This window comes from Glycine max, chromosome 9 (genome assembly GCF_000004515.6).
Source record: "Glycine max cultivar Williams 82 chromosome 9, Glycine_max_v4.0, whole genome shotgun sequence".
NCBI lineage: Eukaryota > Viridiplantae > Streptophyta > Magnoliopsida > Fabales > Fabaceae > Glycine > Glycine max.
In genome coordinates, this window is record NC_038245.2 from 25,648,588 (window position 1) to 25,667,360 (window position 18,773).

The 18,773-nt window shown below is 34.0% G+C and overlaps 2 protein-coding genes across 7 annotated transcripts; both read left to right on the forward strand.

Moving 5' to 3' along the window:
- The first annotated feature begins 251 nt into the window (after positions 1 to 251).
- LOC100783606 (pre-mRNA-splicing factor ISY1 homolog) lies at positions 252 to 2,005 on the forward strand. Its single transcript, XM_041005433.1, has 2 exons — positions 252 to 1,452; positions 1,705 to 2,005. The coding sequence occupies exon 1, from the start codon at positions 553 to 555 to the stop codon at positions 1,450 to 1,452; it is 900 nt and encodes a 299-aa protein (XP_040861367.1). The 5' UTR covers positions 252 to 552; the 3' UTR covers positions 1,705 to 2,005.
- Positions 2,006 to 2,157: 152 nt separating this feature from the next.
- Positions 2,158 to 17,617, forward strand: LOC100815865 (exocyst complex component SEC3A). Of its 6 annotated transcripts, XM_014762096.3 has the most exons (13): positions 2,158 to 2,863; positions 3,000 to 3,080; positions 3,250 to 3,315; positions 3,425 to 3,527; positions 4,082 to 4,183; positions 4,731 to 4,859; positions 4,957 to 5,037; positions 5,383 to 5,457; positions 6,998 to 7,171; positions 7,247 to 7,388; positions 7,513 to 7,577; positions 17,150 to 17,247; positions 17,458 to 17,617. In XM_014762096.3, the coding sequence occupies exons 2-13, from the start codon at positions 3,052 to 3,054 to the stop codon at positions 17,462 to 17,464; spliced, it is 1,071 nt and encodes a 356-aa protein (XP_014617582.1). In that variant the 5' UTR covers positions 2,158 to 2,863; positions 3,000 to 3,051; the 3' UTR covers positions 17,465 to 17,617. The 6 variants fall into 6 exon arrangements, with proteins under 6 accessions (XP_014617582.1, XP_040861362.1, XP_040861364.1 ...); XM_041005428.1 differs by lacking the exon at positions 17,458 to 17,617 and having other exon boundaries at positions 17,150 to 17,395; XM_041005430.1 differs by lacking the exons at positions 17,150 to 17,247; positions 17,458 to 17,617 and adding an exon at positions 11,335 to 11,474.
- Positions 17,618 to 18,773: the final 1,156 nt, after the last annotated feature.

Here is an 18,773-nt window from a genome sequence, read left to right on the forward strand (position 1 = left end):
AAATATATTAAATTTGTTAGTTATAAAAAATATCAAAATCAAAATTTAAGATATGATAAGATTATTTGTTTAAGGTAATGATTGGAATTAAATTTAAAAATATATTTAATTTTTGCAGTTAGAAAAAATATTAAAACCAAAATTAAAAATAAAAAATATGATAAAATTATTAATTTAAGATAATGATTGAAATCAAATTTAAAAATATATTAAATTTGATAATTATAAAAAATATTAAAACTAAAATTTAAGATTTAAAATTTATTTATTAATCCATATTTTCATGAAATCTTAGATATGACCCACTCATGAATTTAACAAGAAAAAAAAAAAAAAAAACAAACATCAACGTGATGAAGCAATCTCCCAAAAATTGAAAGACAGTGCAAGGCAAAAACAAGAGCAAGAGCCGCGCGCCAGTGGGTTAAATGCTCAATTTCTTCTAATTAAGAACCACGATGGTTTAGGAATCCATTGTTCTCCATTTAGGGTTTCTTTTTCTCATTCAAATTCTTCTCCAGTCACATCCAGTTGGGGTTTCTTTCTCGGAAGATGGCTCGTAACGAGGAGAAGGCCCAGTCGATGCTCAACCGCTTCATCACGATGAAGGCGGAGGAGAAGAAGAAGCCGAAGGAGCGCCGCCCCTTCCTCGCCTCAGAGTGCCGCGACCTCTCGGAGGCCGACAAGTGGCGGCAGCAGATCATGCGGGAGATCGGCCGGAAAGTTGCCGAGATCCAGAACGAGGGTCTCGGCGAGCACCGCCTCCGCGATCTCAACGACGAGATCAACAAGCTCATCCGCGAAAAATCCCACTGGGAACGCCGCATCGTGGAGCTCGGCGGGCCGAATTACTCGAAGCACTCCGCGAAGATGACGGACCTCGATGGAAACATCGTCGACGTCCCGAACCCGGGTGGCCGTGGCCCGGGATACCGCTACTTCGGGGCTGCCAAGAAGCTCCCCGGCGTCAAGGAGCTCTTCGAAAAACCCCCCGAGCTTCGAAGGCGGCGTACTCGATATGATATTTATAAGAGAATTGATGCGAGTTATTATGGTTACCGTGATGAGGAGGACGGTGTGCTGGCGCGGCTGGAGGGGCCGGCGGAGGAGGCGATGAGGCGGGAGGCGGCGGAGGAGTGGAGGAGGTTGGATGAGGTGAGGAGGGAGGCGAGGAAGTGGGTGGTGAGCGGGGAGGTGGCGGAGGTTACCGCGGTGGCGAGGGAGGTGCTGAAGGAGGATGAGGAGGAGGTGGTGGAGGAGGAGAGGGCGAGGGAGAGAGAGGAGGAGAGGGAGAGGAGGGAGTTTGTGGTGCACGTGCCGCTGCCGGATGAGAAGGAGATTGAGAGGAGGGTGCTGGAGAAGAAGAAGAAGGATCTGTTGAGTAGGTACGCGAGTGAGGGGCTCGTGGAGGAGCAGACTGAGGCCAAGGACATGCTCAACATTCAGCGTTAGGTTGGTTGGTTCCTACGTGCTAATCTGTGCTCAATGAACTACATGCTCAACATTTATGAGTATTTTATTTATTTATATGATGTTTAATTATTTTATTTTTACTTGAACTAAGATTTCATCTCACACTTGTATTTCAACATATTTTAATTTAGAGCTAGGGTGATGGGAATTACCAATTTTCTTTTTTACAATTTACAAATTAGTAACCTGTTTTTAGTTCAAATTTAATTTGTTGCCAATGGATTTTCACAGGCTGTAGAAGCAGAGAGCCGCGTGAAAAAGTGGGGAGGAGCAATTGCGTATGATCAATGATGACTTTTTATCATAGTGGAGAATTAGGCAGAGACTCTATTAAGTTGTACCAATAGTGAAGAACTTGAAAATTTTCAACATGTATTTGAATTTTAGACTATTGGGTGGACTTCCTGTGAAGTCTGAGGTTTTATTTCTCCATAATTTTATTCTCTTGTGTTTGTTCTGGACTGGCTATATGCTAGCATGTTGGTCGAATTTGACAGATTAAAGTAATGGGTAGTGTCAGAGTTATTGTTTATTTTTCTAACAGGAATGATAAGAGTATTGGAGGCACTGAAGTTTTTGTTTGTTGCATTTGGGTTTGGAGAACTCTGCAACTCCTTCACCATTTTCTAGATAATTTTTTTTATAAAGATATATCTAAGTGTTAAACAGTTTCAGTTTATTTGTTTGCAGCAAGCTGCGCCTTCATATGAGATTTCTGTGTTGAATTGATGATTAAATCATAATAGAATTCTGTGTTCTTGATACAGCAAATTAGAATGGCCAACAGCTATGGATGAATTAGTTTCTTTCATGAGTTTCCTTTGTATTATTTTTTTCATCTGGACTTGATCGCGAAACATAAGGATTGAATTGTGAACCTTTGTTTTCTGCAGTGTAATGTTTGGAATTGTTTTGTGTGAGGTCTTGCGTTGCATTGAGCCCCGTGCATGATTTGGCGATGCCTCTCTGGGTTTTTGAATTCCTATACTCGCCACTACTTCAATTTTGCTTGCATGAGATTCCATCATGTTTTAGCTTTTAAGAAATTAAATTAACTACTCTGATGTGAACATTGGCTTCTTATAACTACACTTTGAAGTTTCCGCACTGACTTCGTGTTAGGATTAGCTATGGTTTATGCAATAATGCTTGATTCATTTTGTGTGCTTTTTGTGATATGTAGCTAGTTGGATCTATCTTCAACTGATCTTAAGGCGGAAGTGTTTGTTTGTGGTTTCATCAGCGTGTGTTGCTGTTTTAATTGTTTGTTGAACTCTACATTTGTGTAGTTGTTGGTGATGACGTGGTGTTTCCTGCAGCGAAATCGAAGGGGCTGAGGACATCGGCTTTTCTTTGAGTTATGATGTATTCTACAGGAGGAGTTCTTGAAGTAATTTGTTTTTTTTTCTCTTCTATTTTTTGGGATCGTTGTTTGTATGTTTTTTTTTTTTTTTTTTTTTTTTGCGTGGCATTTCTTTGCGGTCCTGTTTAGTATTTCCAACTTTGTAAAGCTATTGTGCTTGCAGCCTGCAAAGCTATACAAGCTAAAGCACCTGTCAAAAGTGGAAGTTGTAGCAAATGATCCCTGTGGATGTACATTTACTCTGGTAAAGTTCCATGATGGAAGAGATCTTTATGTTCTAGTTCCAGACATGTACTCAGTTTCTGGCACTGAAGCAATATGCGAAGCATCCTACCGTTCCTGTTTTGGAGTTTTTTTTTTTTTATGTCTTCCCAATCATTTGCTTGTTGGGCTGATGCATGTGTATCTTGCAGGGATTTGATAACCTTAGAAGCCAGAGTGTGGCTCCCTCAATGGACCATGCGCAATATTGATGATAGGTAATATTGTTGAGAGAAATATTAATCTGTTCATGGAGAGTTAATTAGTTGTTGAGTTCTATGTGAGGGGATGAAAGTTTTCTCATCGTGCCGATCACTTTTCTTGTAGGAATCGCCTCCTTCTTTGCTTCTTGAACATCTGTAAAGATGTTTTGGGTTGCCTTCCTAAGGTTGTTGGTATAGATGTTGTGGAGATGGCTCTTTGGGCTAAGGTGCATATGACAATCTTCTAGTCTCTTAATTGTAGTGCTTCTTTACAATCAAGTAGCCATCATTCTGATCTAGTGAATACTTTTTCCTTTTCCTGCTTAATAAATAATTGATTGGTATTTGTTACTTTGTATGGAATACTAAACTTCAACTTCTCTCTCCCTCTCCCTTCCTCTCGAGTCAATTTGTCATGGAGGATAGTTTGTCCTTCTCCCATTGTATATACTCACTGTCTTCTCTTTCCTAAGTTTTCTTATTTTCTCTAAAAATAAAATATAAAATAGGTTTTGGGACAGTTGGTTCATGCCAAATATTTTCATTGAGTTTAAAATGATATTAATATGAATTGGATTTTACCTTTGTAAAGTTGAATTATGGTCACAATTATTTCTACAGTGACCATTTTGTGGTGCTGTCGAAGTTGCTTTCTGCTTAATGAGATTTCACTATTTCAGTTCTATTTGCTTTTCTAGGTGATATAATTTCAGGTGTAGGAGTTCTTTCAAAGCACTGGATTCTTACTTTGTTTGGTCTTAATAACTTTTCTTATGTCCAGATAGAAACACGCAATAACAACATGGAAATGCAATCAGTAAATTACAAATCTCTCATTGAAGAGTTTGATAAGCTTCTTGAGCGATCACGTGTCCCTTCTGAAGTATGCCTCGCATCCTAATTTAAGCCAGATAACTTCCTAGCTTTTATTTATTTTAATGATGTTTTGTTGGGTGTAGTATGCCACAAATTTGACTGGAGGTTCATTTGATGAAGCTCGAATGCTTCAAAATGTAGAAGCATGTGAATGGTTGACCAGTGCCTTGCATGGTCTTGGTTTTGCCTAATCTAGATCCTAGTTATGCAAACATGAGAGCTTTATGTTCCTTTCTTTACTTTTCTCTTAAAAATCATCTGGTAAAATAAACCGATCATGATTTGGCCATTTATAAAACAAAATTATCAATGAGACATAGAGTGCTTGTTGTATTTATTTTAGAAAAATATTAATGGAAATCTTTTTAAGGTGATAGATATGATTTTTCATTCATTAGTTTCGTTCATTTTGGATTGGTTGGAGAGAATTGTGAGTACTATGAATTTGGAATCACAAAGCCAAGTGAAAGTATTCTGGCTTTGGTTGATATGTCAAAAATGTGTTGGATCTAAAAATTATCTGTTCCGATGGCGGTTCCTGCTACCTGTTACAGGTTAAAGAGAAGCGTGCAGAACTTGAAAAATTAAAATCTACTTTTGTCAGGAGAGCCTCTGAATTCTTGAGAAATTATTTTGCTAGTTTGGTGGACTTCATGATAAGTGATAAAAGTTACTTTTCTCAGGTATTTTCTGTAAATTTGTTTTAGAATTATCACTTTTGAGGTCTTTTGAATTATGGAGGAATTTATTGGTATCACTTTTTCTTCTTCCTCTGAACAGTGGGGACAGTTAAAGAGGCCTGATCATGCTGACCTGCGGTACAAGTGCAGGACATATGCACGTCTTCTGCAACATTTGAAGGTTAAAATTTGGTATTCAGGACCTGTTTACTTTTAGAAAATGTTTTCTGTTACTTTTGAGTACAAAAATGTCACATTGTTTTCACTTTGTTTCCTATTTTGAAAGCTTTGAGAAAAGTTGATTTCCCTGTTTCTTATACAAATATTTGAAAATTTTAAAGTATGAACCAAATTAAAAAATTGTCGCGTTGTGGTACATAAAAGTAAAAACAGAATGAAATTAGAAAACGTTTTCTCAAATCAAACAGTCCTTCCTATTCCTGCATTAAATTTGTTTTGGATACATATATTTGTTCAGTGATTTTCTTTGTTTTTATACCTAAATTATCTTCCTGGGCACTTGCAGAGTCTTGACAAGAATTGTTTGGGTCCACTGAGAAAAGCTTATTGCAGTTTTCTGAACTTGCTTCTTCGCAGGGAGGTCTGTTGCACTTCATGTTGGTTTTATTTGTTTCTTAATTGTCTGGTTTTCTTATTATGACACACTCCTTTATCTTTGTATGAATTGAGAAGTAACCATTATACATGTGAAAAATTATTAATTAATGTGATTACTTACCTAATCAAAATATAAAAAATAAATTGAAAAAAAAGTCAATTATTGGCAGGGAGGATTATAAACTTCCTAGAGAGAATAAATTCCCAAATTTTAAATCTTTTCCTCACTGAGTATTTTCTGAGTGATAGAACATTGAAGTGTAACTCATTCCAGATTTAGTTGTTGAACCAGCTGGCATGTTTAATGTTGTAACCTGTTTATTTTTAAAATCTGCCTAACCAGGCATAATTTTAGGTGGGCTATTTCTGGATTCAAACATAATGGGAAATAAATCATGTAACTGTGTTTCAGGTAGAGTGCTTGTTAAGCCTTTGCGTGCATGTAACTTGTTTACCCTCTCAGACTCAGCACTCAAGCCTGCTGCAACCCAGGCCCTGTTAAACTTCAAGATTTTTTTCTTAATCTTACCTTGTTGGTATTTGAAGGAGCTGGGTTACCTGGACTGTTTGCTCTTATGGTTGACATAACCAGGAGTGGGCAAAAGGAACTTTTTATTTGTTCCTGTTAGAAAATAATTCTCTAATGCATTACAAAGAAAATTATCAAATGTTTTTGTTAGAATATATAAAAAATATCTCATAATATCTATATTATATCAGAATATTTTAGAGTTAAATTATCTTAGGATTAGTTTCCTTATTTGCTTATTATCTCATGATTTATTTCCTTATTTAATTAGAATTATAATCTATCTAGTATTATTATAAATGAGGGTGGGTGATATATGTTTTTTCATCATGTTGCAAGACATCATGTCATATCAAGTCAATAACAATCTCAATATATCCAGGCTCTCTTATCTCCTTTTCCTCTCTCTCTATACCTAAAGTCCTATTATTTCAACAATTTTCTCAACAAGTATCTTTTAAAAAAGGTTTCGACAGTGAACAATTCTTTTACATCTATCGTTGCTTAACTAGTTGACGAGGGGATGCACTTTTACAACTAGGATTAATTTTGTTAACATTTGAATAGCCAGATCCTCCACCATTAGTTCTGCATGATCTGTTGTATGATCATTGAGTTGTGATTGCAATTTGGTGTTTGACCTGAAGATGTGTCTGGGTCATATATACTGTTCTTGGGCAAAATGTGTTTTAGGTCTCAATTTTTGGTCAAAATTGGTTTTAGTCCCTAACTCCCCGTTCTATAAAAATGATGATTTTGATTCTTGTATTGAAAATTGGTGAATATTGTCCCTTTATGGAACTTACTATAGTAGTGTGAGGGAAAAAATTCATCAATTATAGCAAATACAGGGACCAAAATCACCATTGTTAAAGTATAGGAACTAAAATCAATTTTGACCGAAAATTGAGGGACCTAAAGCACATTCTACCCCTACTTCATTTTATGCTACATTATGCATATGAAGTCTAAAGTTTCAGACATCCTTTTACAGGCCCGTGAGTTTGCAAATGAACTTCGTGCTAGTACTAAAGCATCTAGAAATCCAACTGTTTGGCTTGAAGGTTCCACAGGTTCTGGTCAGAATGTAAATGCTACTGACACTTCGACAGTCTCTGATGCTTATGCAAAGATGCTTACAATTTTTATCCCACTTCTGGTGGATGAGGTGGTCGTTTGATATTCATTCATTTTCTACACAAATATTTCAAATGTATATAATTCATCATGGCATAAATTGCAGAGTTCTTTTTTTGCACACTTCATGTGCTTTGAAGTTCCTACACTTGTTCCTCCAGGAGGTGTTGTTAATGGCAACAAAGCTGGATATGATGATGATGATGATTTGGGAATTATGGACATTGATGAGAATGACAGCAAATCTGGTACTCATACCTGACTTTCCGCAAATAGCCTTTCTGTACAGTCAAGTTTATATTTGATCTATTATAGTTTAGTTCCCTTTGTATCAATTTTTCAGGACTTTTACCATTTCTTCCTTTTTTGTAGGTAAAAATTCTGCGGAGCTTGAAGCTTTGAATAAATCACTTAAGGATTTACTTGATGGAATACAAGTATGCATAACAATGCTCTTTATCACTTTGAATCTGCTTGTGTGCTTCTGATATTTGTGAGATGAAGGGATCTGGATCTTCTCAATCATAAGCATAGTAGCGAGAGACTAGATAAGATTTAGGCTTATTGGTTTTTTGTGATTGAAAAAGAAATTTATTTAAGGAAGAAATGGAGAGAATAAGGCATCCTAACAAGAAACTTACAGAAGAAAAAATTTAGAAACTAATAGATTGAGTCATGTAGCAAGGCATGCCAATCTCCCTGCGTATAAAATCCATGAGAAGAACATCACAGACAAACTTAAAAAATTACTTTGTTCCAAATGTTGGCTGGAGAAGTTCCTTTGAAAAATTCAGCATTCCTTTCCATCCAAAGACACCACCAAGCAGCAAAGTCAGACCACTGCCACAGAATCTTAGTTTCTTTATGGAAGCCCTAATCTCTAAATTAACAGATGCAGATCCTTAAGGCAAACTCGATTCTCTCTGGAAATCCAAAAAACTTATTCCAAATAAAATTTGCTGCACAACAATGCAGAAAAAAAGATGAGTCCCAGATTCTGAACTAGAACTTCAAATTTCCCCATACTAGGAGACAAAGTAGTGGAAGGTATGTGCTTTTGTAGCATGTAATTAATGTTGATCCTTGTCTAGACCAGCAGTCTAGACAAAAGATTGGGAGATTTGAAACAAGAGGAAACCACCCTGAGTCAAGAGACCAAATTCTTTTATCAATTATCATTTGAAAGAACAATGGACATTAACAGAATCAAGTGAAGTAACAAGACTAATGCAAGTTTCTGAAGAAATGAAAATTCCAGTAGATCATGAAAAGTAAACTGTAAAAGGGAATAAACCCTGTCAAATAAATTTTGAAGAACCAGTCTATCAGTTGTAGATACCAAGTGGCTAAGAATATAAATCATACTGGTAAAGGGGGATACATGTATATTGTTTTGTCACTCTCTCTCTAACATAACTATTTTGTTCCACAAGAAACCGAATCCAGGGTAAATTGAAGATAAATTGTTCTAGAAGCAAGTGAAGTAACAAGACTCATGCAATTTTCTGAAGAAATGAAAATTCCAGGAGATCATGAAAAGTAAACTGTGAAAGAGACATTATGAAGGGAATCTTTCCAAAGGTGAAAGAGCCTTGGAAAGGCCTTTGAATAAGGAAAAAATTCAACCTGTTAAGATGTTCCACATCACATCAACTAGGAATATATGGCCAAACTACTCTTTACTAGACTTGGTGATCCTTCACGCCTCCACCCTTAAACTAGCTTTCGGGGTTCTGTAAGGTGCTGCCCATTTCTAATATGGTATTAGAACCTATCTAGTCCCTATATGTTGAGCTATCTATAGATGCCCAGTTCTGGTGTGAGATGTGTGCATGGTAAGATGTCTCAAGTCGGCTAGGAATTTGGCCAAAGCAGTTCTTAGAAGACTTGGACAATCTGCCTTTCATGAGTTATTTTGGGATTGACTTAGATTTAGTCCATTTTTAATAGATACAACCGAAGTATCATTTCAAAATTTGATATGAAAATTATCACCTGAAGTGAGGGAAAGGAGAATAAACCCTGTCAAATAAATTTTGAAGAACCAGTCTATCAGTTGTAGATACCAAGTGGCTAAGAATATAAATCATACTGGTAAAGGGGGATACATGTATATTGTTTTGTCACTCTCTCTCTAACATAACTATTTTGTTCCACAAGAAACTGAATCCAGGGTAAATTGAAGATAAATTGTTGAAGCTCAATGTGTTCTAATTCTCAACTTTTCCCCTTAGCAGCAGCGTGAACTTCATATGTTTGTGTACTTATGCTTACTTGACAGGTTTATAGAAGGAAAGAGTTCTCAAATGATAAGATGTCTGCACATAAGCAGAAAATGTAGGCAAAGCAGAGGCTCGTAATAGTATCTAGGTGCTAAAATAGTAGAATGCACTAAGTCTGGTATACAAAGAAACATTTAAAATAAAACTTAAGCCTTTAGAAGGCCAACATTTTTGGATTTGTTTATATAATATGAATATAATCTATTTGATTTCTTTTCCAAGACATTTAAAGCACTTTATGGAGTTAGTATTCTCTTGCATACTATCCTTAAAGGGTTGCTTTTCTATTGTCTTTCTCTTATCATCTTTGGGCTTAGAAGGTGTCACCCCTAAAATGTCTTGCCCTTGGTATTTCTTTGGATAAGAGTGAGAGTCATTAGATTTTGAAGTAGACTTCCTTTTAAGTTGTTGCTCTACCCTTATTTCCCAATCTAGGTTAGCCTCTACATTTTCCTTCCCATGGAAGTATAAGAGGTTAATGTTAGCCTCTTGAGGCTTTCTTAACTCTTTTAGTATTTTCCTTCTTTCTTCTTTCCTTATTTTCTCTTTTTCATCTTGACTTATTTCTTCCACTCTTTTTTTCCCTTTTCTTTTCTCTCTTGTTTTTCTTTCCACAACTTAAGGGATCTCAACTCATCTAATGTCTTATACAAGGGGTCCTTAGGAGTTAACCCTCACCATTAACACTAGATGAAGAATGAAGACTCATGTTGGTTTTTAAGTTGTGATTCTTTCTTGTTGGGGGTTTGAAAACAAAAGGTAAAAGAAACTATGGTTGAAACTAACCAAAATAAACACTTAAAGAGGTGTGAAAGATAAGATAAAAACTAATTGGTAAAAGGCAAGCTATCTAGGTGGTTTGACAATGGAAGGTAAAGGAAATAAGTATGAAAGTAAGCAAGAAAAGTAAACTAGGTTTATTTTTTAAAATTAAATTTAATAGTAAAAAATTACTATAACATCCTTACAATAAATTGACTGAAAGAGAGGAGAGTTGCTGGGTTTTTCTGTATAATAATTTTCACATTGATAGACTAAAACTGATTTAAACTTGGATGATCAAATGCATACATGATAGGCCAACGGTTGTAATAAAATAACACAAAAGTATGTCAAACCTAATGTGAATGTGTTATGTTTGTTCAAGGTTGATATATAAGGGCAGTGGTTTGCACTTAAAGGGTGGTAAAAAATTTCAAGTTTTACGAGTTACGATTGTTTGTGTAATTGTCGTACTAATTAACGCATTTACTTGAGAGTTTCATGTACACCCAGAAAAAATTAATCAGAATTCAGCTATACATCTAATGGTGGTTGTTATAGGGACTTGAACCACATGTAGCTAGAGTCAATAAGCATGCCAATTCATTGTGCAAAAAATCCAGATATCTAGCTAACATTTCATTTAATTAATTGTTGTTGAGTCAAGCATATTATGTTCCATGAATGAAGATTTGGCAGTTGATATAATTGTTAGCAGGCAGGTTTGTGTTAGCTTTTAGAGGAATAAAAAAGAAGTTAATTGTTGAAATTAGCCTTTTTCATTATGGTCATGATTTATTTTGTAGTGGAGTTTCTAAGTTTTCATGGAGCATAGACAATTATGAGAAGGACCAAGATGTTTGATAAAGAGAAATGCTATTTTACACTTTGGATATGTGAAGAAGTAAGAAAGAATTAAGTATATATGATTGAAAGAGAAAGAAGATAAAGGACATGACTTAAAAATGAGTAAATTCTAAAATAGTTTGGATTCAGAAAAAATAGGCAACGTTTGCCTAGAATTTCTTTTTTTTTTTTAAAATAGAATTTCTTGGTAAATGGCGTTCACAGTTTTATATAATAAGTATGACTATGCATGGTTGCTTGTGGAGCCGACCGCCAAGTAATGATGAAAGATTCATTTTTGTAGGCGATGACAAGAAGGTTACAGTGGAAGTTATTGGAACTTTTAGATTACAGTTAAAAACTGGATTTTATTTGGATTTATTTGAGACTTTTGTTGTACTGTCTTTTAGACGGAATTTGATTTCTATTTCTAATTTGGACAAATTTGAATTTTCTTTTTCATTTGGAAATAATAAAGTTAGTATCTACCAAAATTCAAATATGGTTGGTTCTAGTTCTTTAATTGATAATCTTTACATGCTCGGTGTTGTTAGTTCCTATAATGAAATACTGCAAATAAGTTCACGTGGTACAAAATGAAAGTTGAATGAGAATTCAACCACCTTATGGCATAAGCGTTTAGGTCATATCTCTAAACAAAGAATTCAGAGACTTGTGTTGGATGAAATTCTTGACCATTTGGATTTAACAGACTTTGAGGTCTATATTGAATGCATAAAGGGAAAACGAACAAACATAAGGAAATTAGGTGTCGAAAGAGCTAAAGACGTCTTAGAATTAGTGCATACAGACATTTGTGGTCTTTTTCCTACAACTTCTTAGAATGGACAACAATATTTCATTATGTTCATAGATGATTACTTTAAATACGGTTATCTATATTTGATACATGAGAAATCCCAATCCCTAGACGTTTTTAAGACTTTCAAGATTGAGGTTGAACTTCAACTTGGAAAAAAAATTAAGGCTATCAAATCTGACTGTGGTGGTGAGTACTATGGTAGATATGATTGATCAGAGGAGAACAATGTCCAAGACCTTTTGCACTTTTCCTCAAAGAATTTGGAATTGTTCCACAATACACTATGCTGGGCAAACCTAGCATGAATGATGTAGCAGAACGAAGAAACCAAACTCTTAAGGATATAGTGAGAAGTATGATTAATCATTCCTCTTTGTCAGAGTCACTTTGGGGAGAAGCCTTAAAGACCGCAGTTTACATCCTTAATAGGGTGCCAAGTAAAGCAGTTAACAAAACCCCTTATGAACTTTGGACTGGTAAAAGGTCAAGCGTTAAATATTTGCACATTTGGGGTTGCCCGACTGAAGCACGGTCTTATAGGCCACATGAAAGAAAACTGGACTCAAGAACAATTAGCTGCTATTTTGTTGGATATGCTAAACGCTCTCAGGGCTATAAATTTTACAATCCCACCTTAAGATCTTTTTTCGAGACGAGAAATGCGAGATTTCTTAAGGAAGTTGAGTTTGGGAAGGAATAGAACATAAGTTCTTGTATAAAGCTGGTGTTTTGTACGTGTCCAGTGTTGGTATTTTGTACGTGTCCGGCGTTGGTATTTTGTTTTATACATATAAGAACATAAGGAATGTTGTCTTTAAGGAAGAACCTGTTATTTACAGTGATCAAGTTCTCGTACTTATTACTATTCAAGACACAACTCTAGTAATAGAAGACAATGTTTAAACTATTGACATTGTTCTAGAACAAGACAACAATGAGGTTCTCCTTTAAATACCTTTAGAGCAACCTCAAAAACATCAAGAAATGTCATTAAGGAGACCCATTAGAGAGAGGAGAAGTGCAATGTCAAATGATTATATTATATTTCTCCAAGAACATGAGGATGGTGTTGGTTTAACAGAGGATGATCCAATCAACTTCTGTCAAGCTATGCACAATTCTAACTTTCAAAATTGGATTGACGCCATGAAGGATGAGATGAAGTCTATGAATGACAATGAAGTTTGGGATCTAGTCGAATTGCTTGAAGGTGTGCAACCTATTGGTTGTAAATGGATATTTAAAATCAAAAAGGATTCAAAGGGTAATATCGAGAGATATAAGGCTCGTCTAGTTGCTATAGGATTTACTCAGAAGGAAGACATTGACTATAAAGAAACTTTTTCTCCAGTATCTTCAAAGGTTTCTTTTGGTTAAATTTGTATAAGTTTTAGACCTCCCATTAAATTGTCTTGTATTTTTTGGTTAAATTGATTGAAATAACATGTTGCCAAAGTAGCTTCTGTGGCGTAAGTTAATTTGATTGAATTTATATGGATGCTGCATGGAATTATTCATGCGAATTGTGCTCGGCCCAAACGAAGACATAATTTGGCAAAATAATTACATGCTTGCGATGGTAAACATGTGGCGATTATAAATAGTGTGATTTTTCATGTGAATAATGAAATGTTCAAAGACAATCATTATTTGATCGGAATAATCATCATATAAGTTTTTCATGTGAGCAATGGAGTGTCCGAAGACAACCTTTATTTGACAGGACTTATCACCAATGTTTGATCAATGCGTTGAGAGTACCACTTGCAGTTAGTCTTTTTCAATCCAAAGATTGAGGAATAATGGTGTAGTAGGTATCTTGTTTGGGTCTTGAAATTTACCATAAAGATTATTTGTGCATTGCATGTTTATTGTTCTCTTCTTTAATTGTTGTTGTTGTTACTACTATGGTTTAAATTACTCATATTATGTGAATTCCAAATCTGCATGTATAAAATTTAGAGTTTGAAATTATTTTTTGTGGGAGTCATAAGGTGATATATGAGTAATCTAGGTATGCAACACTAGAAAGTAGTAAAGTGCATTATGTGTTAATTGAAGAGAACAAGAAATTATATGTTTTCATATCAAAAGTCTAGAAGTTTAGAGATCATTGGGTATTTTGACTTCAATTTTTTTGGAATGTCTTAATAGCAATCACTTCACATAAGGATTCACATTTAACCATGTTGGTGGAGCTAATATTTTGCTATGAGACATCACATTAGAATTTATGATTGCTAAATTATTGTAACTGGCTTGCCTGTTATCGCCAACATTAAGTAGTCATCAGGTGTTTATTGAGACAAAATCTTAGCAGGCTTATTAAGAATTCAACTAAGTAAAAGTTTTTTTTGCTAACATAAAGTATTTGGTTATTAAATAAAAAAATTTAGAAAATACAAATTTGTATAGAACATATAGGAACTCATTCCATGTTAGCTTATTCACTTACTAAAGGTATGACACTAAATTTTTTCACGAGCACACTGCTCATATGAGTGTAATTCCTTATAGTACCTTAGTTTAGTGAGAGTCTTACTCATGTTCTATATTTCACGGTTTACAAACATTTTGTTATTTGGATTTTCTACAGAAATAAAGTTGATGTTTATCATTCTATTTTGAGTTTGTTTTGTGTGCAATATTTGTATTGCATTTTGGATTGATCTCTATAAAGAATAAAGTTTGGACTAGTTGGAAATAAACATTATTAAGATCACATTGGATGTAATTTCCATGCCGCTTATCCATATTTGATCTATGTCATCGAGTATGAGTAACAGTGGTGATCATTGTGACTTAATCACGCTAAATTGTGATGAAAATTGTAGTGGTTTCCTGTTACTATATGAAATGGACCAGGTTGTATAAAAGGAGTCTAAAAGTAAATAACACACGGTTGCGCGCCTAAAGAATTTGGTGATATAAATGTCTAAGGTTAATATGAAGCTCAAGTGGAAGATTGTTAAGAATTTTATAATTCCTAATTAATTAATATGGACTACATATTATATTATAACATTTATATTAATTATTTACATTTAGATGGATTTAATATAAAGTTATCTAATTCAATGAGCCCATTAGACTACCAACAAAAAATTGATATGAGCTTAATGAGTGAAAACCAGTTTGGCCCATTAGGGGATAATGGGAACCCTAATAGGTTAAAACCTAAGGCATGATTATGGTCTTCAACACACCAAATCAATAAATAGTTTCTCCTCTTCTCATCTGAAGAGAAAACGAATGTCCCATAAGGAAGAAGGTGATTTGGTTGAGGAAGGTCATTAAACCAATTGTTCGTGATCGTTGTTAGATTCCACTGCGTGTTAATCAAGCTTTATGGATCCAAGTATTCTATAAAACCTCTTGATAATCGGACGTAATGTGTTATGGTGCTCATTTGGTATTTTATAAGGTTTATTGAAAATTCTAACAGGTGCAAGTGAAAACATCTTTTTTGTCGATCTTGGAGTTGTCGAAGAGGATGGGGAAGGTTTTCACGTCGAGGAGAACGATAACATTTGGGTTGGGGGCGAGGAAGGGGCCAGGTGGCATGTTGGTACGGAAGACAGTTGACTGGTACTTTTGGATGCAGGACTTGCAGAACTCGTCACGGCCCTGGTTGTAGAAATAGTCTTGTTAGGACCGATCAGCGGGAAGCCGCAGTCGCCGGGAATTTTGTGGATTGGGCTCAAGGGAGGTAACCGACACAGCTGGTAGCGGTGGTTTCTCGGAGACAGAGGCTCTGATGGAGGGAACAGAAATAATTGATGAACATGGTTTTATTGTTGTGGAGGGTAATTCTAGTCGAAGGAAGGGAGAGGAGAGCGTGGTGGAGGCTGAGGATGCCATTTTTGGGGAATAATGATGATGGAATGGAAAGGGAGAGGGGTATTGGTATTATATATATACCACTAAGTGATCACTGACCATTGAAGAGCGCGGTCTTTTTTATTGACCTGAAAAACGGAGACGACTAAGGTTGGAATCGTGAATTTTGTGCTTTATTTGTTTCTTTTTCCTCCATTCCTTGCCTTGCCTTGCATCTCCCTCGTCCATACTCTGCTCGCTCCTTTTATTATATCTTATTTTTTGTTTCACGATAATACGTGTAGTTTTTATTTATATATAAACGACAATATTATTTAAATTAAGTAGAACATAGGTTGATCATAAGTCTCTCTTAGCCTTGTTTAGTGGTTTTCGGTTACATAACGCTTGGAACAAAATGGAATTTGTGAAAACATACAAACTCTTTCTTTTATAAAATTAAACTTGTTGATTATTATATTTATTTTGAAATTTGTACATCACACTTTAAACTCAAATTCATATATATATATATATTTGTTCTTTGAGTGTCATTATTGCGCCCTAGGTTCAACACACCCATGAAATTAGACAATAAAGTTCATATTCTAAATATTTCTACTAATTGTATAATCAGGAATTGGATTTAAAACTATTAATTGCTCTGTAATTTAAGTAGCTAATATACTTGAAACATTAGTTAAGCACCATTAATTAAGATGAAATTACATATTCAACTATCAAACTTAAAACCATTATTTAAATTTTTTATGGATATTGTTGATAGCTAATTTTTACTCCAAAGCCAAAGCCTGGTTAATTATCTTTGATATGGATTCTCTCCTTTTAATTATGTTATTTTTTTATTTGTAAGGCTCAAACTCTATTTAAAAGATAGTACTAGTATAAGCTTAATATTATACAGAATTACAGACCCCTAATGGGGGTAAGCAGAAACAACCTGCACCAACTTGATCTACCGCCCCTTATTATTTTTGGGAAAGAATAAAAAAATAAAGTTCGTTTTGTTTTAGGTAATATTTTTATTTTATTGATAGTTATAACATAACGATTCTTTTACGAATTTTCTATAAAACAAAGTGTTAATAATGTGAGAAAATTTACTATAAATGGGTAAACATAAAATAAAACAATCATTTCCCTTTATCGAATTACGCATCCCATGGAAGTGCTGAGTCCAGTCATGGAATGTTGTTTAAATTGTATAAGAAATTAGTTTATTATAACTTTCATTTTATCTCTTAAAAAATGTTTAATTTATCTTATGATACTAATGATCGATATCTGTAATATTTTGATAAATTACTAGCTATTATAATTAATATTTAGAATATTTTATACAAAATTTGATGTATACTTGCATATTTGATGAACGAAATTTGGTTCCCAGTTGTCCATTCCTGGCTCCGTCGATACTATTAATTGTTCTCTAACTTTATACATTATTATTTCGTAGGTGTACACTGTACAGTGTACCGCAACAGATCGTGAATATGGATTATTATTTTCTGTTTCCTGCACTAGGTGTGCAATGTGCACACTGCACAGTACAAGGTACAGCACTAGCAATATCATTTTGAAAAATGTTAGAACAATGATTAAAAAATTTAAAATAAAAATATTTTTATTGAAAGACAACAAATTACACTATACAGTCGTGGGTCCAATTGTGTTGTTTAATTTCTAAATGGAAGTGATAAAAAACTTGTTAGATTCTGTCCACCATCTCAATTACCATTGATAAATTATTTTCTCTCGTGGCAGTTTCTAGCTGGGGGTAGTGCTGCAACGAATACGTCGAAACCCAGAAGTTTATTAGTTGATTCAGCTATTTTCAAAGAGTTCAATTTTAGTTTGATTTATTCGATATAATAACTATTTTTCAGAATTTAAGCTCAAACAAACATGATGAGTTATAAAAGTGTTTAATTTTTTCTTAATAAAGTAAAATAGTTATCACCCTTTTCCCCTTTAAATTATGGTTATTATCTTGCAGTAATTATTGTATCTATGAGTTTTTTTTTTTTGTTTTTTTAGATGGTATCTATGAGTATTTAAAACTAATTAAATGTAAATATCTTGAATAAAAATAAACCTTCTGGATTTTAAAAAGTTTTGGTTTCAGCTAATTAATAATTGGATATGCAACTAATTAACTCGCATGGTTAAAGAATCATAATTTTGATTGTTAGATATATTGTTGAAGTATATGCTGCAATATTGTATGGCGCATATAGCTATATTGATATAGCATGGTCATGGTGCTCTTGACTGCTAGCTGCATGCTCTCTCTACAATATATATAAACATGGGCATGGTATATCCTTAATTTCATTTCATACATTGAAAAATGGATTTACATCTCCAATGCATTTTGGCATATTTTGCCATTCTATCATGTTCCTCCATCCAATCTAAGTGATTCTACTTTTACATCATATTAAAGTTTGTATTGGTCACCAGACCTATATCTATGAGAATAATAATTTCAGTGTCTCTTCGTATTTTATGGTCACTTAATAGTTAATACGCACACAAATATTTTCTCATACCAAAATTTATTTTCCGTATTTTAGTTAAACAAAAGTTTTAACTACAAAAAATATAAAAAATAATGCATTTAACAAAATTCAAATCAAACATAATAATATAATTAATGACAAAACATTTTGTGCATGAGTAGTACTTATAACAAACAAAATTCGATTCCAATATGTAAGAAACTTATAAAACAATTAGTAAATTTTCACGGATTTCACGAATATTTTTAAATTTAAGTAAAATATATAAATAGATTGAATTAAAGAGAATCTATATTAGACATTTTCATTATTAATAATGAATGCTCTATTACATTAAATATGAATAGACTTGGTGAGAAAATTATGAAGACATTATTAACTTTGTAATAACACTCACTCTTATAAATATTTAGACACAAATAATCGTGATCACCTCTAAATTCATTTAACGATTTTATTTTTCATTTGTGTAGAAACATTTTTAGCAATTTAACGAGAGTTGTATAGGGATCCTATACATGTTACACGAAATATATATTATAGTCATATGTGCAGCCT

Bases quoted from the DNA above. Each gene is read 5' to 3' on its own strand.
- LOC100783606 (XM_041005433.1), top strand. From the start codon at position 553: ATGGCTCGTAACGAGGAGAAGGCCCAGTCGATGCTCAACCGCTTCATC.
- LOC100815865 (XM_041005428.1), top strand. From the start codon at position 3,052: ATGATCCCTGTGGATGTACATTTACTCTG. The intron at 3,316-3,424 runs GTAATATTGTTG...CTTTTCTTGTAG, and splicing joins ATGCGCAATATTGATGATAG to GAATCGCCTCCTTCTTTGCT. The intron at 3,528-4,081 runs GTGCATATGACA...TCTTATGTCCAG, and splicing joins AGATGGCTCTTTGGGCTAAG to ATAGAAACACGCAATAACAA.